The sequence below is a fragment of the Crocodylus porosus genome, unplaced genomic scaffold, assembly GCF_001723895.1.
Source record: "Crocodylus porosus isolate Cpor-Errol unplaced genomic scaffold, CroPor_comp1, whole genome shotgun sequence".
In the NCBI taxonomy this organism is placed as follows: Eukaryota; Metazoa; Chordata; order Crocodylia; family Crocodylidae; genus Crocodylus; species Crocodylus porosus.
The window spans coordinates 23280888-23305849 of record NW_017728950.1 but is presented as its reverse complement, the minus strand read 5'-3'; the positions used below and the strand labels follow the sequence as shown (position 1 = coordinate 23305849).

The 24962-nt window shown below is 45.3% G+C and overlaps 1 protein-coding gene across 2 annotated transcripts in view; it reads left to right on the top strand.

Moving 5' to 3' along the window:
* The window catches only part of LOC109323690 (neuronal acetylcholine receptor subunit alpha-7-like), a 162410-nt gene that overhangs the window by 80695 nt on the left and 56753 nt on the right, over positions 1-24962 (top strand). For both annotated transcript variants that reach the window (XM_019555381.1, XM_019555382.1), the window contains 4 exons: positions 3207-3286; positions 12522-12689; positions 15929-16123; positions 17359-17445. In XM_019555381.1, the coding sequence (XP_019410926.1) occupies positions 3207-3286; positions 12522-12689; positions 15929-16123; positions 17359-17445 (530 nt within the window). The remainder of the gene's footprint in view (positions 1-3206; positions 3287-12521; positions 12690-15928; positions 16124-17358; positions 17446-24962) is intronic.

Genomic DNA, 24962 nt, shown 5'->3' with positions numbered 1-24962 from the left:
ATGGTTCAGCTAGTTCCTTAAGCACCTTAGAATGAATATAATCAACTAGTGGCAACTTGAATATATCCATTTTACCTAAATGTTCTTTAACCCGTTTTCCCTTGCTCTGGCTTGCACTGCTATTCCCTTGTTAGAGTTAACTGTACTGAAGTATCTGGTCACAGCTGACCTTTTTTATTTTAAAAGCAAAGCCTTTTAAACAAAGAGAGATTAGTTAGCCAAGCACTGAATGCCTCAGCCCCTTGCCTCATCTAATATTTGCTCCCTTTCCTTATTCAGTAACGGCTTGCCTTTTTCCCTCCTCTTACATCTAACACTTTTATAGAACATTTTTGTTGCCTTTTATGCCCCTTGCTAGTTGTAACTCCTGTTGTGCCCTTCTGATCTTATCCCTATGTGCCTGTGCTATATTTTTTTTACACTCAGCCTTAACTGCACCTTTAATTTAGCATCTTTCAACAACTGCCAGATCTCTTACTCTTCTGTATTGCTCAGGGTATGTTTCCAAGAGACAGTGCTTGCCAGTGCCCTGAGTTTGTTGAAGTCTGCTTTTCTGAAAACTATTAGCCTTATTCTGCTCCTCTTACACTCTACTTTCTGCTGCTACTCTTCCTTTTCTTAGAATGATGAACTCTTACCTCCTCATGATCACTTTCACCCAAAATTACCTTCCACCTATAAATTCTGTCTTAGCACACTCCTCCCTATTAATGCAAACCAGATCTAATAGCTTCTTCCCTCTTCTAAAACACAATTCTGTCCCTATGGCTCTCCAAGAATTTGATGGACTTTGTGTCCCACTACATTGATTTTCCAGTAGACACCAAGGTAATTAAATTTCCCCATAGTCAACAGATCCTGTCCTTAGGATACTTCTTTAAGGGTGTATCTACATGTGCATATTAATGTACAGCAATAAACTCTAGTACATATTGCATGGGAGTTTATTGCTGCCAGGTACCATGTTTATATGTGCGCCCAGGACTGCAGCATGTTGAGCCGGGTTGGAGCAGCCCCGGCTGGCAGAGGGCCTGGGGGGGTCAGCCTGCCAGCCCGGGGTTGCTCCAACCCAGCCCACTGTGCTGTGAAGAGACTGGTTGGGACATGGGGGTATTTCATTTCAACAGGCAGCTTCCACACTGAAGCACCCTCATGCCCCAGCCAGCCGGGTCAGTGTCTACACATGCCTTGCTGCACATTAAAAAACTCTGCAGCAGGATAATACTTGTATTTACAAGTACTAACCTTCTGTGGAATTTATTAGTTTCCTGTGGCCTAATAGGGCCATACGTGTAGACACTGACATGTTTACTGTGGAATTAATTAGGCAACTCTACAGTAAATCTCTCATGTGGACATTTTTTTAGATGCTCAAATAGTCCCTGTCACCTTCTCCTCCACTATAGGTGGTCAAAGAGAGATTAGTTAGCCATGTTAGTCTGAAGCTAGGTAGAAGACAGGTTAGAGGCTGATTCAGAGAAGCATTAGCTTTCACAGGTGACAGTATAATTCATTTGAAGCTTATGGCTCCCTAAATCAGTTAGTCTCTAAGGTGTCACTCTATTCTGTCTTCTATGGGTGAGCAAGAGTAGATGCTTCTCATGACGTGATCTTGATTTTCCACATTTTTATCTTCATCCAGAGACATTTCACAAACTTGTCCCTAATATCTTCCAGCACTTCAGAACAAGTGCTTACGTTCCTGATATACACTGCAACCCTTTCCCATTTTTTACCCTATCTGTTCTTCCTGATTAAGTTAAACTTTTCTATGCCAATGTCCACCCCATTGTATGTCCCACCCATAATGCTCTTTGTTTTACTGACTTCTGTGCTTTCATATTTTTTCTGGTGAAATATGTAGTTCTGGTACAGTCACGTGGCAAATCAGATGGAGTCAGCTTTGAAAATGTCAGGGTTATGTATTTCTAAAAGACTGAAAGTAGGAGTGAGCCAAAGGTAAAGTCAATGGAGAGAGTCCCAATAGCTTCCTGAAAACCTGCCACTACAGACTGCTGTGTTTTTTCCCCATCAAGGCCTCACCATGTCCCTTGTGCGTCAGAAGGCTCTCTTCCCTATCCTGCTATATCACTCTGGCCCACAACACCCTCTTGTCATTAAAGAGGAGCTTCAGTGCCCAGCAAATACTATGCCAAGCCTAGTACCTTCTAATAGGAATGAGGCATCATGGGGCCAGAGATTACAAAACATTCAATCCACTGAGACCAGGTCTTCCAAAGTGCTCAACAGCCCACACTGGCTGCTGTCTTGGCATCAAATGTGTGAGGATCTTTTAAAAGTCTGGCCCTCTCTGTTACTTTCCCAACAGGAGTACACCTCCTCTGAATATCTCTGCCTAGTGCTCAGGGAGGTCAGCCAGAGGAACTGGGGACTGAATCCTTAACCTATCTGGTCCAGACACTAAAGAAAGATGCAGGTTTAGTTTGGAAACAAGGTACACATTTAGTCTAAAGCAAAAGATGGTCCATGGGCCAGATCCAGCCCCCAGAGCCACAGAGCTTTGCCTATGTCTATGCTGGGTCTGAACAGCAAGGAGCTGCACTGGGGCCAGGGAGCTACATCCCATCCATGCCCAGTGCCCATCCATGCCACTGCCACTGCCACTTATTTCTGTCTCCCCCCCCGCATCTGGGGATGGGATATGGGTGCAGCTTCCAGCTGGAGGGGAGCAGCAGGTAGTCTGGAAAGCTGGAAGCTGTGTCCTCACTTCACCTCACTCCCCCTACCCAAGCAATGCTGCGAGTGCAGCTTCCAGCTAGGGTGGAGCTGTGCTGGGGCTAGACTGCAGGGGAGCAGGGGCAGGGAGAAATAAGAACAGCATGGAAGCAGCTTCCAGCTGCCCAGCACCAGCATAGCTCCCCACCAGTTGGAGGCTGCACTTGCAATGCAGCCAGGAGTGGTGGCCTGGAGAAGCAGTGGTGGCATGGGTGCAGCTCCCAGCTTGATGGCTCTGGAGAATATGCAGAAAAAGCCCCTTACAGCTGACATGCTGTGGAAACCATCATGGCCTGAGAAAGGTTGCCAGCCCACGGTCTAACAACATTTTGCAAGGACTTGTCTATCTGTCTCTAATAGACCCAGCCCCAGCCACCCATCACTGAGGAGTTAACAATTATTCACTTGGCTGTTCTCTGTATTTTGAATTCAAATACCTGTTGTCTCTTTCTTTTTATGTTATGCTTTAGTGCGGATGAAAGATTTGATGCAACATTTCATACAAACGTGTTGGTGAATTACTCTGGCTCTTGTCAGTACATTCCTCCAGGTAGGAGACAGATTTTGTTTGTTGGTTTAAAATGATATGCTTTAATAACTACAATTAACTCACCTTCACAGAATTCTCCTAAAAGAACTGATTCGATTGTCTTAGAAGCAGGTACAGATTAGGATTATGGGACAGACTTCCTAAAAAATATTTTCTAAAAAAAAAATCATCTCCCAAATCACAGAATGATAGAAAAGTAAGGGGGGAAGGGACTTCTAGAGGTTATCTAGTCCAACCCCTGCTCAAGGCAGGATTATCCCCATTAAGAGTGGCACAAGCAGATCTTTATCTAACCTGTTCCTAAAACTATAGAGGCAACACTGCCACACAATCACAAAGCATAGCGCCCTAACCTGCTGCAGGCAAAGCAGGAAGACAACAGTGGCCAATACAATATTGTTTCAAATACACTCAAGAGATCCAAGAAAGAGGGCTACACCCCCTGCTACCAAGGAAGGCAGAAACCAACCCCCCACAGTGCATATGAATCTGACCATAGGGTAAAATTACTCTCTGATTCCATAAGTGGTCACAAGTCTGACCCTGAGTAGAGGGACAAATCCTTTTAGCCAGGAATCTCCAAGTTTTAGTTTCAGCAGGAGCACTGGCACCCCCGCCCCCCAGTCAAAATTCCCAGCCCAGGCTGCAGCCAAAACCCAATGCTTCTGAGGAAGACAAAAAAAAAAACCCCAAACCAAAAACCAAAACAATAAAACCCCAACAAAAAACAAACACTGACATGTCTAGTATAATATAGTATAATTAATAAGAGGTAAGATGGGTCATTTCCAGAGTAGCCCTTACTCGGCGCATTTACACGATACACTTAATGCACAGTAGCCTAATAACACTGTACAGTAGCGTGCCAGGCAAAAACCGTGCTAACATGCTACTGCACAGTAGTATTAGGCCACTGCACAGTAAGCATCGCTAAAAACCTGTGGGCTGGTGCTACTGAGCAGTAACTCTAGTTACTGTGCATTTAGTTAGTACTTCATTAAGCAAGTACTAAATTAAATGCACAGTAACTACTGTGCATTAATGAATGTGTAGACATGCCCACTGTAACTAACAGCAGAGTTCAAACTGGTAGAATAACCAGTGATCTATCTTCAATTAATTATTCTATGAGCATATTTAGAAAATTCTTCACTAACTATTAAAGTGGTCCATAATTTAACAAATACCAGAATGTCTTGGAAATATATATTCAGCTATACTCATGCAAAGTACAGCACTCTCAGACAGTTGAGGGAAGGGATGTTGCCAAGTGTATTCTGCCCATTTGCTTCTGCTCACATGCTCATAGCATGGAAATGTGATGGTAAAGCTACTCCATAGGTCTTCCGCTTTTGCTTCTCTTAAAATGCTTGTCTCCAAAGTGCTTGAGAGCAGCTACTCTGAATGCTCCCAGAGGCCACGTCCACACGAGCTTGGGCATGCATTTGCAGCAGCACAAATTTGTGTTGCTACTTTGTGCTGCAGTGCACATCCCTGCTGGTGCAGTTTGTAGCGGGACATGTTTCTCTGGTCCACATGCTGCAGGGGCGGTGGCGTGGAGGGACTGGCTGGGACACAAGGTGTCTCAGTGCAGGACTAAGTGGCAGGCAGCTCCCTGGCTGGGGCATAGCGTGCCTTGAGACAGGGAAGCAGGTGCTCAGGTCTTGGAGCTCCTGCACTGAGGCACACAGAGACAAGGGAGCAGCCAGGCCAGGGCTGCCTGGTCTCCTGTCTCAAGGCACACTTGTGCCCCAGCCAGCTGGAGAGTGGTTGTTTGGGGCACAGGGTGCCTCAGTGTAGGGACTCTGCAGCACACAGGTCTTAGCATTTCTCCTGGCACATGACATTTTGGTGTGCTTTGCACTTTTTTTTTTTCCAGGGATTTTTGTTTTCGCTACTGGGAAATCCTGGTAGCAAATTTTGCCCCCGTGCTGCAAATTAGCAGCATGGCACACGGTTTAACATGCAATGTATGTGGTTTGTGGTGCTGCAAAGAGGTGGCGCTGCATGTCTAGATCTGGCCAGAGAGGCTTCACAGTCATATCTCTGAGTTTGGGGTATGCAAGTGGGAGTAGGTAGTTTGAAAGCATTGGCTGTGCATTGTAGATGTGTCTTGAGAGGCACAACTCGTTGGTCCTACAACCAAGCGATGTGCATCAGAATGGTGTTCTTTCCTGAGAGCAAAAACTTCTAACCTCATCACTCCAGGGCACTGCCAGAAGGCACTATCCTCTCCACAGGTGTCACTGTGTAAGGCAGGTGTGATGCTGTAAAGTTAACCATGGATAGCTGAGGAGGGCTTTCTGATGCCCTGAAGTTGGATATTCTGACAAAAATCATCAAGCTGTGTCTACTGTCCCTCAAACAAAGGTAGATTGTAGAAGCTGAGAGACTCTAATGTGAGAAAAAATGCACAATGCTCCAAGTGGTTTAGCAGAAAATAAGCTCTTACTCAAAAATTCCTCGCTATTAAGTTTCTCCTAAATCATAGCCTGATCTTTTCTAAGTACTGGAGGTGCTTGTTTCCACAGGAGCCATAAAGGATCTATGTGGCGGTTTTATGTTTACCTCGGTCCTTACCATAATTTAGAGTAACTTTGTAGCTAACCTAAAGTATGCCAGACAATAATGCTTGCTCAGGCCAAGATATATTAGAATTGCTTGAACAACCCTTTCACTCCCTTTGGGGGCCTCAGGGATGGATGATAGAGGAGCTATTCATACTAGGCAGATCTGACATCCTTCAGGTCCCTTTTACCAATAAATTGGCTTAATGAAGAGATTCAGTCCCTAACATTTTGTTCTAACTTAATTTATTCTTAACTAAGAGTTTTGTAGAGAAGGAACAGGAGCTGGTGGTGATGACATGATTTTGCAAAGAGCAAAGGGAGCATGTCTACTGTATAAAATTCAGGTTAAACCCTTACTTTTATTGAGCACTCAAATTCTGGCAAAAACCTAAATCAGATCTACTTTAGAAGGCAAATACTTGTAAGCAGCATATTTAATCAGATCAGAAGCTGGCATAAGGGACTAAACTAAGCAGGATACAGTGAATCACTCTAAAACTTAAGACACAGTACTCTCAAACCTTCATGAAAATTTAATTTCATTTGACTCAAACCACAGGTTATACTGCTACTGCTGCTTCTTATAAAAATAAGCTTTGATAGATACCGCAGGAGAAGAGGGAAGGCTTGAAATGCGACACATTCTGAGGAATAGGATTCAAGAGGCGCTAGAGTAGGACCAGATCATATGTGGGCACGACAGCCAGAGATATGTTGACTGGCAAGTAGAAGAGCAAGAGGGCTGCTGGTCATTCAGTGGCAAGACCATATACACACAGAAGTATGTCACAACATCCTTGGAAATACTACAACAGACGGAGACAGGAACCAAGTGTCTCCATTTTCTAGATCTAACATGTTCAGAAATCAGATATTTGCCATTTAATGTGAATCAGGCTCTTTTAAGGCCCACACCTCCAAATGGAGGCTCACAGAGCTGTTAACCACAATAGGGAATTTAGGTCCTGGGTCACTCTAATGGCTCATCTGAAAAGAAGTATTCCAAACTGCAAGGACTAGTACATGTCTTGAGGGGATGTTATAACAGAGCAGAGGGGCCCTATGAACTTTCCACACTTACTAGGAACATGGGATGACAATGAAAAGAGTGAGGCTGTTTATGGGCAGGAGTTAGGACTTGGAGCAGCAAGGGAGGGTGGAGGTGTGTGGCTCAAATAGGGTGAACTCACACTTTCAAGGTTGACCTTCAGCCCCAAAGCTCTCTCCACAGTCTGCTGCTGACAAGCCAAAAGGTGAACTTCTTGTCCTGGATACCTCAGATCAACCTGTCTCACCCAGGCCTCTCCAACTTAAGTAGAGGAGATTTTGCCAACTTAAAGAATAACATCTTTTGTCCGGTGTGTGCTTAGCTCTTGCTTCTGTAGGAATGATCAACCTGTCTTGTCAAATGCTCTGAAATCACATTTACCACAGGCAATAAGTAAGGTATAATACATAATGAAAAGTTTTATTACAGCAACAAATCGTAAAAACAGCAATGTTTATTGACTTAAACCAGGGCTGTCCAACTGGTGGACATGCAGCCCATGAGGGGTTAACATATGGCTCCCAGGCTCCCACTTGGCCATTGCTGATCCTATTACTTTGGGTGCTGTAGCAGCTGGGGGATCAGGGGTCACCCCCTCCCTCCCCTAGCTTCTGCTCCATGCACCTTTTGTGGGGGACTGGGGGGAGCCAGCTGCCTGGAATACCTATGCAACACAATGCCACAGGGAGCCCATAGAGAGCTTAAGGTGAGGTGGGGTGTCACACCATGCAGAGCAGCACCTGCACATAAGTGTGCACAGTGCAGCAGCAGCTGGGAGCACCTACCTCCATTCACCCTGGGGGGGGGGCTATGCCCCTGCTGGTGTGGCCCCCATGGTATATGGTTCCCACCAGTGTGGCCCTTGGGGCACATTGCCCATGGCCACTTTAAAGCTGGCAGCCCTAGACCAGTGGTGCTCAATCTTTTAAAATGGTGGGGTGGGTGCTTGCAACCTGGCTTCACTGCAGACTACTGCTACCTTGTGGTAGGAGAGAGGGACAGGGACAGAGTGGGAGGAAGGAGGTAGTTTCCAATGTCAGACTGAGGACAGGAAGAGGGGAGGGGAGGGGAGGAGTCAGGAAGAGAGCTTATCGCCAGTAAACAGCACCTGCTGTAGGGCAAGGGGGAGGGAGAAGGAGGGGAGTAAGCAGCTCCTGCTATAAAGGAGGGGAGAAGAAAAGTGGGAAGGTCTACAGAGGGCACCAGGAGCCTATCCAGGATTTAGCAAAGAGGGGATGTGGAAGTAGCCACCCATGCTGCTCCCTCCCCCACAGCAGTGTGGGCAGATGGCACCGCTGGAGCCTGTAGGGACTTTTTTTTAAGTCGCACAAACAGGTAAGAATCCCCTCCTTCCCCTTCATGTTCAGAGGCACATCCCTTCCCCTTCCTTTCCCTCCCCCATCTGCTGCTACTGCCTTCCCTTCTGCCCCAGGCTGGGGAAGCTTCAAAGCCCCTCCTGCCCAATCCAGACAGGCTATGTGGAGGGCTGGACTCAGCTGGGACAGCAACAGCAGTAGCAGCAAAGGTGAGTGAGGTTGGATTCCCTCGGCCTGCCCAGTCCTCTGGGGAGCAGGCATGGGAAGGGGGAACCCCCTGCTCATTGCCGCTGCTTCTGTCACTGTTCCTAGATGTGCCCATCCCTTTGCAGCCCAGGTGAAGTGGGCAGGAATGGCTTTGAAGCCTCCCCAGCCTGGGGCAGCAGGCAAAGCACAGCAGCAGGTGGGGGAGGGAGCAAGGGGATTTGCCTCTGAGCACGAAGGGGAAGGGGGGATTCTTCCTTGCTTTGGGGACTTTAAAGTTCCCAGAGGTTCCAGCAGTGTGTGATCCAATCCAAAAGGGGGGTGCAGGGACCTGTCTGTGGAAACCACACACTACATCAGTAAACCTAATTCAGGAAACCATCTACATGGCATTCCACAAACACCCCAAAATATTCCCACTTTTGGAGTAGGTTCATGACAAAGTGGTTTGAAACAGGAGGAACATGGCAGCAGGATGGGGCAAGACCCAGGTGTTAGGGCCCAAGCACAGGGTTTGAGAGACCAAAGCCTTGCTTTGCCACAAGCTCTGTGTGTACGATCTTCGACAAGTCAATCAGCTCAGATAAAAGCACCTCCCCTACTTTACACTGATATTGTGGGGAGAAATATATGTCCAAGCAGTGCTTAAATACTACAGTAAGAGGTGGCATAAAAGTGCCTGAAAGAGGAAATCACAGCATCCCAAACTGATTGATTTATGGCACTATTTTGTGTTTGGGTGAAAAACAAGTTCTGTGAGATCTGCCGGAGGGAAGGCCAGGAGCTAATGTACCTGGTGTGAGCGGACTGAAGGAACAGCAATGGAGTGCACATACATGCCCCCACTCTGAATATGTCTACCTCCACTCAGGCTATGTAAACCCAAAACAGTAGAAAGATCACGTTGCTAGGAATGGGTGTCAGGACTCATCATGGCTGACTGAAGCCCAAATGCACAGCTTGGCTAGCCAGTCTGCCCACCCCCAGGGCAGGGGGAGGAGGCACTTGCTTTGTACAGCTTGCAGAGCTGTGACAGCCTGTCCAAGGCCTCTAAAGCAGCCTAAGGACTGCAGTCCCTCTGCAGAGTTCACCAGACAGATTCCTTACCAGTTGTTGATGCCATTTCATTCCTCCCTGTCACCCTCAGGGACAGACACCCCAGAATTATTTGCGTGCCTAAAGCACAACAATTTTTTATGAAGCAGCACTTCACACCTAAAAGAAAGTAATGGTCTGTGGCAGTGGGATCCTCCTCAAGACAGAAGTAAAGGAAGAGATGATAACTCAAGGGGGTGTCAAGGCAAAGGCAGCCCAACAGGACAGGACTAGACGGTCACAAAGATGCAGATCAGAGTAATCCAGTTACTGTTTCTTATAACAGGGAATTGCCCTCTTTTTATTATAATAGCATAATGATATCTGGGGGCTGTGGGCTAGAGCAAGGCCCTCTGCTGTAAGGCAGACACATGATAATAGACAGTCCCTGCCCCAAGGAGCTTACTCTGTAAATTGACAATGCAGATAATAGAGGGATGGGGGGAACTGAGACACAGAAAGGGGAAATGACCTATCCAAGATCATAAAGCAGGTCAGAATTTGGCCCCAGGTCACTGGAGTCCTAGGCTGGTGCCCTAGCCACTAGGCCCTACTGCTTATGAGGAATAATGAATTCTTCCAACCTCTGAGATGCCCAAATTTCCTGCCAAGCACCGAGAAAGCATTTGGAGGGCTCTGCCATATTTCTGTATTTTCCTCTCAGTTGAAGAACTACAGGCAGGTGGACGCGGGCCAGATGGACCTGGAGTGCAGGGGCAGGGTGTGATGCAGGACCCAAAGCAGGGGGTGGGGGAACGGGCCCGGAACGGAAGTGGCAGGCGAGGGGGCGGAACAGGCCCCGACCCGAAGGGACAGGGGAGCAGGGCCAGACCCGAAGTGGGGGAGGGGGGCTGGGGGCCGGACATGGGCCTCTGTTCCCTCCCCCCCACCATTCTTGATGGGCAATTGGCTAGTAAATAATGATGTCCTCCACCATTTAAAATGCCATATGAACTTTTATATCAGACCAGACAGGTCTGGCGGAAACAAACCAAATATGAAGACAGATCAGTGAATAAGAAATAATGACATTCTGTACTGAGATTAGGGCAATAGTGCTGCTGCTTATTCAAAGGCAACACTGGGCTATTAGCTGGTTTCAGAGATGTCGAAAGCTGAGCAGACCCCAAGGTTTGGCTCTTTCAGAAATGGCTTTGAAAAGGCATTCTCTCATGGTTCCCACAGCTTCTATAGTCTGCCATGTTTATCCTCAGGCAGATACCAAATTCGCCCTGTGGCCCTGCTGTTCTGTGGATCCTAATCAGCCCAAAAAGGCAAGGGGAGTACATCTGATGGTGCTCAAGGGGAAGAAAGGAAGGTCCCAGGGGCTTATGGTTTTTTGTCCACCAATACTGAGGATGGATGGGCTGAAGGGAAAAAGCCTTCTTTACCCACAACAGCCCTGAGGAGCTCTGACTTGCACAATAGGAACTAGGACAAAGGTATTGAAACTAATTATTTGCCTAATAGTGACTTCTGTCTCTATACATACCGAACTGCACTGTCTGATGGGCAGTGCAGGCTGCAGCAGCATGGGGGGCGGGAATCACGTGGGGCAGGCAGGGGTCATGTAGGGAAAGAAGGATTAGAGGGGGAGGGAAGGAGGGAGATGTGCAGGGTGACCTGCAGTGTGTTGGGTAGAGTGCTGGAAAGTCAGAGACCCTGTTTCAAAGCCATCAGCATGAGGCAGGGGCGGGCCATCCAGCTTCCTAGGTGAATGCCTAGCCACCCAGCTCGGTGGGGGAAAAGATGGAAGTAGGTGACTCACACTGTCTTCAGAACATTACTAGTCTGGGCCTCTACATAGCTCCCCAGGTGTGTACGGTTACACATGAAGAATACAAATGCCAAGCTGTGCGTACATGGCTTTCTTGGGACTTAGACAATAAAGGTTGATTGTCTAGGGATCCAGATAAGAAAAGAATGCCATCATAAGTGACTTGCTCAAGGCTATACAAAGCAGGCAATAGAGCCAAGGTTTCTAGATGGGCAGGCTAACTCCCTTAATCACTAAACCCCACTGCCTTTCCTTCGGCTGGAGGGAAGATGAATTTCACTTCAGAGAGCTACTAGTAAGTAGTTCAGTTCATCCCAGAGCAGGGTATATATGACTTTTGAGTTAAGTGGCAATTCTTTTGGTTCCAGATTGGTATGGTGGTGAAGGCCCACTTAGCAGCATCTCGGAGGATTCACTCTTGATAAAGCTACGTGCTCTGAGAAATCAGGATATAGGGCCAGCTCCTAGATGGTCACATTCCATTTTAACACCGTCCGAACTGATAAAAGTTTAACTGAGACAAGAGGAGCTCTGACTGAGTGAGAGCCAAGAAAATTCAGTGAGGGTGACATGTGACACTGGGGGATGTGGTGGCAGAGTTGAGGGATAACAGTGGGCGCAGAAGCATGAGGGTGAGCCTCACTGCAGATTCAGGCTAAAAATCACAGACCCACCTGTAACCAGATATAGCACAGCACTCTAACCAGCAGACTGCTGTTCACTTGAGAGTCAGAAGTGACCAGACATAATGCTAGCCGCATCATTCCCTTTGTACCATTGGCTATAGAAATTGGCATAACCCACTAGGCTCAGGCAGATGCTTGGCTTGAGGGACAGCTTCAAGGATGGCAAGAAAAACAAGAGACAAACATCAGAGATTTGTATGTGTGTTAATGTATCATGGGCCAGCAGTAGTGTCAGTAGACACAAATGCTTTGAGACCAGTGCACAGCACACACATTTGCACCAGGAAATAAGACGATCCTTTCAGGGTTTTTTTTTTAAAACAAAAATCGACTATGAAAACAATTTGGCTCCAGAAATCTCAGTGCCCCTCAGTGAAGCAGCGTGGCCAGGAAACCATTGTCCATCTAACTTAGCTGTGAACTGCATCTGGTTGTATTCAGAGTACTAACATTTCCAGGGGTTCTCAGAACATCATTCCCATTCTTACTTGTGCCTCAGAAGTGACATGTTTGATTCACTGATTTTTTTTTATCTGTAGGCATTTTGAAGAGCACGTGTTACATTGACGTCCGCTGGTTCCCCTTTGATGTACAAAAATGTGATTTGAAATTTGGTTCATGGACCCACAGTGGTTGGTTGCTTGATCTGCAGATGCTTGAAGCAGATATTTCCAACTACATATCAAATGGAGAATGGGATTTAGTAGGTAAGTTAGCTTACTAAAAAGATGGACAAGAAGCTAAACTTTTAAGGTGAAAATAAACAAACAGAAATAGAATTAATCTTATCTGGATGTTTGAAATACTACTTGAAAAACAGCAGAAATCTCAAAATTAGATTCCAGACAGTGTTTCACATTCAGTCACCACTGTTCAGCAAAGCTAAGGACATTAAACATGTAGAATCCTGTGGCTATAACACTGTCACAATCAATAATCCATGCAATTCTTCTGACGTCAATGAGTTTGCACTGAATTTGGACCAGTGTGTCTTTTAAAGATACAGCAAACATCATACTACATTTGTGTAACCCATTTCAGTAAAAAGGCCATGGGAGTAGAAAACCCATGTTTGGTCAAATTTGGAAGGAACTCTTGCATGAAAAAAAACATAGGACTGCAAACATCTATTCAATCAAGTCAACAGTTGCATGCTTCTTCTGTTCAGTGTATTCCAAGAATCCCTACTACTGCTCAAGTCATAGCATCTGATGAAGTAATCTGTTGTTTATGAAAGCTCATGACTCTGAACCAGTTAGTTTCAAAAGTACCATCCGGACTCCTAATGTTCAGGTCCATTTCCTGAACTTGGCCTCTTTGGGCTTGATTCTGATCTCAGTTGAATGGGTGCAAAACTATTGAAGTCAAGAGACTTCAAGAAGTCTAAAACCAGGGTTGTAAAGTTCATAATTGCAGTCAAATTTCTATTTGACTGGTAGGAGCTCTGGACCTATTAAAAGATGTCACATTCAGCCTCTAGAGAAGTCAGTCCTGAGATACTGAACAGCAGCTTCTAGCCACCATTTTAACAAGCTATCTGTAGAAATCTTATCTGTATATAAGACACATGAACCCAATGCAGCACTCTGTCCACCTCCAAGACTTGAAGAATGTGCTACCATCTGAGCCAAACTACAGGTAGCCCTTGCAATGGCTAGAGGTTGGTGGCTGCAATGCAGTGTCTTAGAGGGAACCATCAGGGTCCTATGTTCAGGGAAGTTAGAGGAGTCTAATGTAAGGGAAAAGCAATCTAAGGTTGCAAAGGTCAGAGCTGTTATTTTTCAAATGCTTCTTTACAGTCTGCCCCATTCGGTTGTTTCTAGCTTGAAATCCTACCTTCAGCAAATGCATGTGCCAAACACATTTGGTCCCTAGGTTCCCTGCATTTGTCCCATGAAGCATAGATGGGATTGTGCCAACTCTCACGTCACTCAAACCACAGCCCGTGCAAGAATAGGATTAGATCAGCAGCTGACCTAATACTGCCATGCCCTAATGTGCTTCTGGTAGAAATGCCCCAAAGGATGCAGAGGCTCTTCCTCTTTTGATAACTTTGGTGCTGTGGCTGTCCCTGCTAGAAGTAGGATCGGGCCCCCAGACATCAGGGCAGGACCAAGATAGGCTGACGGACAGCCATGGAGGACCAATATATCTTCTCACAGCTAACCTCAGGCTGACCACTCCAGCTTTTGGCACCCATTTTTGAAAATTGCTGAGAGATACTTGGCACCTCTCAGGCTTGTTGTAATGCAATGTGGTTTGTTCTACTGACAAAACAAGGCCAATGCGCACAAAGTGGAGGGAAAGGGAAAGAAAAAAAGGAATCACTAAAGATAAGAAATGACAGCACGTGCTATGTTCCCAGTTCAACAGCTGGAAAATCAGAGCCTCAGCCTACAGCGTGTGACAAAGCTAGCAACCCTGGCTTTATTTCCCTGGCTCAAGAGGACATTAATTAGATGTGTCTTACTGACCTGTGGCCATTCTTTGGGAAGCCATTTTTGGGTGCTCAGGACTGCTCCTGGTTTATCCAAATGGTAACAACAAAATGTTGCAAGGTTAGATTTCACTGTCTGGCTTGGCAAGAAGAGAAATCCACAGAAAGATGGAAGGAATCATCCATTCCCATCCTGCAGTTGCTGAAAACATAGCCGTGGTGGAGAGAGAGGCCATGTCCTTTCCTGGGTTAACTTAAACCTGCGTTGCTGTACTTTACATTAGCTGGTTTCCTTGTGTGTGTTGTCTAATGACTTGGACTTTTCTGGGTGCGGAGACATAATATGATTGCTATGGAATAATTTAACTTTAGCCTGTAATAAAAATGGAGTGGACACATGATGCACATCCTTACCCTGGTGTAGGTCCCTCCGTTCCAGGGAACGTTACCCCTCAGAAAGCGAGGAGCAGCTGCCTACCATGCTGAGATAAATCATGTCCACTTCCCTATGCAATCTCAATCTGCAAACTTGCTTCACTACCATGCACATGGCTTACCTGGGACAGCTGTTTGAGAGAGCTGGTCATGTGGTTGCTCCTTATTACAGAATAAATCTGCTAAAGATAAAATACATGAGAAATAGCTCTGTATAACTGTGGGCCAGCACCCTCTGTAGAGATTCCTGTAATCCCACCACGACCTGATCATTGTAGTGGATTTTTTCACATAATTCCCTCAGCACTTTAAGCTCTCCACTACAAGTCACTGGGCATGTCTACATGTGACGCTACATTGCCGTAGCAACATGCTATGGTGACGTAGCATCAGCAGGCACAAACTGTGATGCTGCAGCTACGTCTCCATAGCAACACACTGCCTTGGTATAGTGTGTTGCTATGATGACGTAGTGGCTAAAAATGGCACAGCACAGTGCAGGCTGTTACTGCACTGCTATTTAGCACTCCCAAAAGGAAGTACTAAATGACGGCGCAGTAACAGCAGTGCTGTGGGGGCACATGTAGCTGCACCCAGTGTGTGGCATTCAGTGCACATTTTGGGCCATATATACCAAAGTGTTTAGCGTTCATTGAAAACAATCCCCAGTGCAAGCAATAGGAAGTCCAGTGAAATGAGGTTTCACAGGATTTGAACATACAATAGGAAGGTCTCTAGGTGCCTAGACCACTAAGCTAGATCCTTTGGCTACTCTGCAGGCCATGGATGTATAGATTTGGCACTAGACTAGATGGCAGGAGACCTGGGTTCTATTTCTGACTATGCCACTGATCTTTTGAGTGTCCTTGGGCAACTCTCTTCTCTCTCCCCATCTCAGCCTCCAAGCTACAAGATCTTTGGGGCAAGGACTGTTTCTCCCTATCTGTATGTAGTGTCCAGCACAATGGGTCCTTGATTACAGTTGAGGCCAGCAGGCGTGGTGTAATTCATGTTATAAACCCAAAGCCAGGGATACAGCCCCCCTTCCCACCTCCCTGGTTTCCCTCCATGCAGGTGTGCCGGGGAAGAGGAATGTGTTGTACTATGAGTGCTGCAAAGAGCCATACCCAGATGTGACTTACACTGTGACGATGCGACGGCGCACCCTCTACTATGGCTTGAACCTACTCATTCCCTGTGTCCTCATCTCAGGCCTGGCACTGCTTGTTTTCCTCTTGCCAGCTGACTCAGGGGAGAAGATTTCCTTAGGTAAGAACCAAGGAATTTAGCATGCTTACTACAGACTTCACAGGAAATGACAAATAAGTAACTTAGCCTGCCTTGGAACTGGCTAGGAGAGATTTCTCTCAGGGAAGTAACAAGAGGTTGTAGAAGTGGGAGTAACAAAGCTTTCTAGAACAAGTCACCACTCAGACCAGAGTACTTGGCTTTTGCATTGTGTAAGCTGAGACATTTTTGACGGGTGCAGATAGCAACGCTGGGTTCTTACATAGCACTTATAATTAGTGCATGTCAAAGTGCTTTACAGAGAGATCAGTTTCATTACCCCCATTTCATAAATGGGGAAGTAATGTGACTTGACTACTAGAGGTGTCCAAAGGGAGCCCTATTCAATTTGGATTCGGATTGGGATTCGGCCCAAATCAGGGACAGTGATTCGATTCATTGATTCGAATCACTGTCCCTGATTTGATTCGGCCAAATCTGAATCTGAAGATTCAGTGCTGATTTGGAGAATGAGTGATTCGGACATAGAAACAGCTTTAAATGTTTTTTCTATACACCTTGAAGTACCCCCCCTTCTATACCCCGGGTGCCCCTCCTTCTATACCCCAGGTGCCCCCACCCCAGACCGGGAAGGCACAGGTCGCTGATCTGGGGGTGCGCCAGGTGGCCACCCAGCACACTCCCTAGCAAACCCAGAAATGGACTGGAAGTTCTTCTGGTCCACTTCCAGGTCTGCTGCCAAGTGCGCTGGGGAGCCCCACCATGCTTCTGTGGGATGCTCCGTGTGCCCCAGCATCACAGCATTCGCAAGCCACCTGCTACCCAGAGGTATGTAGAAAAAAAAAACGTTTAAAGCTGTGTCTATGTCCAAATCATCGAATCTTTCCAAATCGATTTGGAGGGTTCTGATTCGATTCAGAGCGATTCAAGGGTCCTCTGATTTGATTCAGATTCAGAGATTCAGCCACCGAATCAGGCCGAATCTCCACCAAATTGAATCAGAGACTGAACCTTCACACAGCCCTATTGACTACATCACCCAGGAGGTCAGGACTGTCCTGAGATGCAGATAAGTTTGAGGAGGCTCCTCCTGTCTTGTAGCACTTGGATTAAAGATATTTCTTTGACTGAAGCTGACAGTAAACCACAAGTTTGCTTAGTTAACAAGTGGGGCAGAGTTTTATATAGTGAAGGCATAAGCAGGAGGGCCACAATTCTACTCCTTATCCTTTCCCTCCCCACTAATTCCCTTGCAGGTATCACAGTCCTGCTGTCCCTGACGGTGTTCATGCTGCTTGTGGCTGAGATCATGCCTGCTACTTCTGACTCCGTCCCTCTAATAGGTATGTTTGCTGTCTATACGCTGGGTGCATAGGGGTGATCTGGCTTCCTAAGCAGCTTTGTTCATAACCCACTTTGGAGCTGTTCCCTGTTGTCATTAGAGATTTTATTTCACATATTGTGAGGGGCAAGTCACTTCTTTTGTGCCCTATTAGCAGGACACATGTGGCAAGCTTGATTCATCTAGAGAGGTTTGTATAGAGGTGGCAAAAAGGCACTAGAAATACTAAGCTGGCAGCTGAGCCATGGGTTAATGCTCCATTTATGGGGGTTGAGTAGGTAAAGTAAAAGGGACCCATTATATAAGGTACTTTTCAAAAGCACTCAGAGGATTTGCTGATGTCCAATTAGTCTCAAGCCTCATGGACTGGGCAGTCTCCATTCACCCAGATCCACTGACTTGATCCACAGTCAGAATTTCATCCATGGGGCTGCTCTGGACCCATTCTCAGTGAAGACAGAAGGCTCAAGACTGGGCACTGGGGTGAGTCCAAAGTAGCCTCCCAGGTCAACTTCTGCCTCTAGAGAGCTTCACTGGACTCAGGTGGATAGTGCAGGCTCAGCCTCACCATTCCCAAGATCTTACACAGTACAGAGTTGGCCTTACTCTACTCCCATTGACCCCAGTGGTAAAATTCTCATGGACTTCAGTGGCAGCAGAGTCAGGATGACACTGAGTACTTTTGCAAATCCCATCCAGTGCCAGATCCTCCTTCATGAGCTGCCCTCCTTTCTGCTCACTAGCCAAATTATCTGCTATTCCTCTGTTCTTTCCCAAAGACACTAAGTCTAGCTAAAACAAACACCGTCCAAATCCTGTTGCATTTCAAACACACAGAGACAATGGTCCAGATGGCCCCTTGTCTGCAACTATTGCAACTCCACAGGGTTTGGGCCAACATCCACTGTGTTCTATAGCAGCCTTTCCATCCATTTTCAGTGGGCAGTGGACAAGCAACATGCGGAAGAGCAGAATGGCCTATTCTGTCCAGTAACATTTTTAATTACTTTTGTGATCACATAGAAATTTTTAAATCCCACTGTTTATTTGTTGTATAATGTGCCATCCATGTTCTTAAAATTGTTTTTTTTTTAGAAGCATATGGACTTACAGTTTTAGTACAATTTTGGAATCATGTTTGTGCTTTGGGTCATATGTCAATTCTGAAACAGCATTTTCCATATCCAACACAAGGTATGCTATTGAAAGATGGCAGGACCTGTCCTTCCAAAACAGAGGTCAAGGTAAATTATAACATGAATGCAGGGAAACTCATATAAGGAATAAAAGACTATGAGACATTCATTTTATAAATGGGAGCTAGAGGTCATTCACTGTTTTCACCACTATTTCAACTTGGTGTAAGAGGCAACATGAAAATGGAAGGCATAATTTTTTAAGTTTTGTTCACACAGTTGCATATGGCTAATGTAAACACACAAATACCTGGGTTGCATGCATGAGTTGCTCTTTCAGAGAAACATGTTATTATGGGTGCAGTACCTGAATGGCCTTGGAAAATGAAGACACAATTAGGACTAGCATAAAATCAGTGAACATATGAGTTTCCATACAAGATGAAAACCGTAATCGATCTAGTCCAGTCTACCAATGGTTACTACCATATGTTTCAAAAGACATGAGAAGCAAACTATCTCTTAGAGAATCTTTTCATTACGACCAATGAGGTAGCCATGGAAATGCAAAAAGACCTTATTATGGCTAAAATAAAGCATTGCTATTCTGGTAGTATCAGAAGGTCCAGTGCTGGGAACTGAATGTCAACATGACAAATGCTAGAGCCCCTTTTCCAAAGAACCTATAAACTAAATAGACAAGGCAGACATAGTCTAGATGAAAGGGTTTTCTCTGGGTCACATTGGAAAGCTGATTTACTTTAACTACTTTGCCCTCTGATATATTTTTTTCCAGGGACTCATGAAAATGAGGGATTCATCCATAATTTTACTAGATAAATTGGGTTGTCAGTTAAGATTGATTGTATTTTGTGGGGCATGTGGGTAGTAATACCAATATGCCTACATGCAAGGAAGCTGCTAGAATTTCTTGAACATCATTAAGGCACAGGGAAAATGAAAAAACTTGATTACAAGTTGTTTTTAGAGGTCAGATGCAAAGTAGGCTCTAGAAAGGGAAATGTGCCACTGTGAATTATGAATTATTTAATAGTACTATTATAATACTGCCTATAGGCTCAGGTTAAGTTTGCAGCCCTGAGCATTTGATGACTTCCATGTCCTTCCCACGGTAAGGTGGTAGGTAGCCCACCAAAGTCCTAAGGTTAGCCACAAATATGTTAGAAACTGCTCCATATCTCATGCAAGCAAACTACTATGGCCTTGCCAGGGCATCGTAGTACACCACTACCAATGTAAGGAGAATGGCTGAATGCTCAATCCAGGTGGCTGTATGCAGAATGAACTCTTGTGCCATTACAACCACTGGGGATTGTGCAACATGTTCCCTGCACTAGGGTGGTCCAAAGACTTTGTTTCAGAGGACAGTCCTTGTGTTTCTGAGGCATTTAAAATGTTCTCTAATATGTACTAGATCTGCAACAAACAGAATCTTATGTGCATACAAAAGAGGGTATCAGAAAAAAAACAAGTATAACTCTCTCATGTTATGTAAATCCAACCTACAGAAAGTAGCAACACAAGCATTTTTTGAACTGCAGCTATTAATTAAGTGAGGTTTTCCTAGGCTGGAATGAGAAAAAGGACTGGATGGAAAGATTTAGAAGGCTGTATAATATGCCTTTGCCAGAGGACCTGGCTCTGAAAACGGGCTAGGAAGGGAGAGGAAAACACTGGGGCATTTATATGCCAGGGAGAGATAATAGGGGAAACAAACAATAGGGGAAAGAACAAAGAAACATGTTGAAGATACCAAATGAAGATTCAAGATGTGAAAAGGTGAAGTTGGGGCCTGGATTCAAAGTCACAGAAGTCAGTAGAAAAATCCTTAATTGGCTCCATTGTAATTGAATCAGGTTCTGGATTATTTCCTTCAAGAGGATAAATAAAACTTATGTGGAGAACTAAGTTTGCCTGAACATTTTCATTAGAAGACCCCGTTTTAAGTTGTGAATAGCTTTGGCAAACTGTAACCATTTAGACTCAAGTACTCTCTAAACAAATGTTTGCCTCTATCTGATTTTTCTTAACTTCAGTAAAGACGATGCGGATGTTTTCAGGAACAGGATTAGTGAAAAATACATGGCAATACTTAAAAAAGAAAAAAAACTTTAAAAATGTTTTGTTGAGAAGCTTTAGCGCTTTAGTCTGTGGAATAAGAATTTGAAATGTGGCAAGGTGTCATGAATGTATCTTTTGCTGTTCCTGTGAAAATTCACCAAATGAAAATCTCAGTTCACAATGGTCACTAGATTGTTGTTAAATTGAGGCCAACAGGACCCCCAAAGAAGCACGCAGAATGACCCTGTCTTGCCAGCTACCCTCCTGCCATCAGACAGAAATAAAAAAGGCAAGTAGTACTTACTGAGTAGAGGCCCAAGAGTATACTCCCAGCTGAAGTGCTGTCCCCACTGCAGTTGCTGGACAGCTCCTTGGAAAACTCTCAGAGGACTTCACTGGGGAAGGTATCCTGTGGCCCTCTGCTGATTGTGAGTGTTAACTCGAAAGTGAAGATGGTATAACACAAGGAACCCTATCCTGGAAGCATCCCCCTTGAATTTCTTGTGTCAGAGGCACAACGTGAGACCATTTCTAATACTTTTGCTGTGGTTACTCGGCTGGTTGTATTTTTCCTTCGTGCATTTAACTGGTGGCAGGTCCAGTGCCAAGTGCCTCAGTGGCCAGATCTACACATTCATGAATATGCTGTTATTACAGTGCATTAAGTTTAGTACCTGTAACAACAGGTACTAACTTAATATGTCATAATCAATGCTACTGTGCATTAGCACAGAGGAATGCTTTTTGTGTGATGCTTAATGCGCATTGGACTAAATCCACTGCACATTAGTACATTAGTGTGGTTTTTGACAGCCGTGCTAATGTGCAGTAGAATTAGTCCAGTGGGCATTGAGTGTCTTGTGTAGACATGCCCAGTGTGGTTAGTAGGTCCTTGGTGGTGCAGCTTAAGTCATGCACCCCTGTAAACTCCTTCCATGTATTGGTGAGGTTGAGGCTATGCTCCGTGTGGTCTCTTTTGTACAGTGCTACCACAGTTGCATTTGGGAGACCTATGAGAAAAAGGAGTTTATATGACATGCAAGGGGTTCCACAGGACAACCCAGTCCCCTCTGTGTTCATAGACAACCTCTTATCCAAAGAGTCCTAAAACTAATCAACAAGCCCAGACTGTCACACACAAAGCACCTTGCAACTATACATTACAAACAGCCTGCAGCATGTCATAGATACAAAGCAGGGGTGACAAAGGTGTCAACAGTGTCCTGCCATAGCAATGGCAGAGTTGTTATGTCAGTATATGCTCAGAGGATCCTAGAAAGAGGGTCATGCCTCAAATTAAAGAGAAAGACAAAAATAATCCTCTCAATCCTTGCCAATCCAACCTGGGAGAAATTCCTTCCTAACCCCAAACTTGGTGATAGACTTGAGTGGAACAGCAAGACTGTCCACAGCTAGGTAGCAGAAATGTTTTCTGGGCCAACAGGAGCCCCAGCACACCCCAGTCAAAACTCCCACATCTAGCCGTGGCCATTGTCCAATGCCTCATAGGGAGGTTAAGAAACCTGCTGACAAAGAAAACCCTAAAGACGCCAGAACCTAATAAAGCATTCACAGGTGTGTTGGCAGGAGTCCTTCCTGGCTGCTACAGGCATCCAGCAGAAGCCCTGAGACATGGAGTTACCAGATGCCTCCTGCATAGAGATAGAATTGCTTTTCACCTGGCACCCAAATATTACATATACCAGTTGTTGATTCACGACCATCTCTGTCCTGTCTGACCATTTCTTTTTATAAACTTTGGAGCTCCATCCTGAAACAATTTAGATTATTTGTCCCAACTATTTTGGTCAGAAGACTAGTCCAAAATTTTACTACTTTTACTTCTCAGCCTACTATTTTCATACCCAGTTTGTAGTCCTTTGGTCTTCTGCTGATAATGGCGTCTAGCTTAAGGGCCCTGATAGACGTTATTTTTGTAGTGCAACAAAGTTTGTAGAACTATAAAAATTAAAATATTATGGGAGGTCACCTGTGCAAAGTCCCCAGGCTGGAGTGCAACAAAGTTGCTGCCAAGGGACACTCTCCAACCAGGAGGTGATAGTGTACTGCTCCTTGGCTTCACTCACCCAAGGGCAACCTTCGTTGACAGACTCTCCCCAGCTGCTGTTGTCACCATAGTGTGAATGTGCAGGTGGCAGACATATTTAAAGGCTGTGAGATAACCTGAGCTAGTACCACTTTTCCTCTCTCCTGCCTTCCATGCCATCCTGAACCTGGGTGGTTGGTGTCCCACTTGGAACTTTAAAGTGCCCACAGGCAATCTAGGAGTTCTTTAAAGTTCATGGTTTTAAGGCAGCTTGGGAGCCCATTGAAGTTCGTGGCTGTCCACCCACAGAGAACTTTAAAGGGATCTGACTGGTGAAACTACACAGGGAAGTCCCCAGGGCCTGAACAGAGCCAATTATGGTCTGGTCCCATCAATTAGCTGATTGGTAGGACTGGCCAGGGGACAGTCCCCCCAGTCCTGGGAAGATATACTGTCGTGGGTGATAATCTCCCACAAGTTGGTATCAATGTTGCATTTTTTAAGGACATTCTTGAAGTGCTTTCTCTGCCCTCCTCCTGAGCCTTGACTCAGGTGGGAGAATCAAACTTGGTTCAGGAGTCTGGAGTCAGACATCCAGATGATGTGGTCAACCCAGCAAAGTGGATGATCATTGTGTTTGCTTGTCAGAGAACACTAATGTTGGTACACTTGTCTATCCACTGGATTCAAACGATCTTCTGCAGGCAGCATTGATGGTATTTCTCCAGCGACTTGAGGTGTCTCCTTTATGTTGTCCACATCTCAGCTATATACAGTGAGGTGGGGATCACAACAACAGCAATAATTGGCACCATTGCTCTTTCCAGAGCATGGTGTATGTGCCGATGAGTTCTTTGATGACTTCTGAGCCTAATGCACAAGTCACAGTCATGCCCACTAGTGGGGCACACCCAGGCACTAGCAATGCTCTGAATCCAAGTAGCAGATTCTTTCCTCCTCTGACACTGATTATCACAAAACATAATCCAGTCTGCCTCTCAGTACCTCACTTCATCCGCAAGCTGACGCTGCCTACCAGAGCAGCATTCTCCTTTCCCAACCATCCCCAAAGATTCCAAAGGATGCTAAATCATCTTTGCAAGCCTCCTGAAATCTGTGCAGTGGTCTGCCTCTCTTTCTAGACCCTTCTTGAGCTTCAGAATACAGTACATTCTTCGAGATCCTGTGATCAGGCATTCGCTTGACATGACCAAGCCACCAGAGTCCTTTCTTACTAATCAATGTTCCCATGAATGACATACCAACACAATTTAACACTTCCACATTTGTCACCCTGTCTTGACATCTTATTCAAAGAATTTTATGCAGGCATCTGACATGAAAGCTGCTTAGTCTTTTGATATGTTTCAAGTAGGTCCTCCATGTTTCTGAGCCATATAGAGGAGTGGATAAAACACATGTCTCAAAAATATGGATTTTCATTTTAGTTGACAGTTTGTTATTGTTCCAAGCTCTGTCTTGCAAAAGACCAAAGTTCCTGACTGCTTTGCTGACTCTACTAGCGAGCTCAGCATCAAGATCTACATTGCTGGTAACAGTAGAGCCAAGGTAGAAAACTTGGTCAACAACATCCAGATGAATACCATCTAGTGTGATATCTGGAACCAGTTCAGGGGCATTGTTTAAAGCTAACAATGCCTTATGTGGAAGGTTGTTCCTCTCACAATAATTCTGAACAGCTGGCACAAAATAATCAGTGAACCATTCCTCAAAAAGGGTCCCAGTCACCCAAGCTTTACGATTTGATTTCCAGATAACTGGAAGGCTGCCTTTAACATAACCGTTAAGTGCTCTGGGATTTTTGGAGTGATAAACAAGCAAGGGTTTGAGCTTGAACTCACCCACAGCATTTGAACCAAGCAAAAGGGTAAACCTATCCTTAGATGCTTTAAAACCAGGCGTAGTTTTTTTCTTGTTGGGTCATGTACGTCCTGGAAGGCTAATTTTCCTCCAGAACAGCCCAGTCTCATCAACACTGAAGACTTGCCTGGCACAATAGCCTCCCTCTTCAATGATTTTACTCAATTTTTTAGGAAAATCTTGAACCGCAATCTCATCAGCACTAGCAGCTTCACCTTGCACCCTGATGTTATGCAAGGCATACCTGCCTTTAAAACACATGAACAAACCCTTACTTGCACTGAATTTTTCATCCTTGGATCCCTTGCCATGTTGTTGCTTCACAGTGTCAAAAAGACTCAAAGCTTTGGCTTAAATGGTGGCTAAACTCAA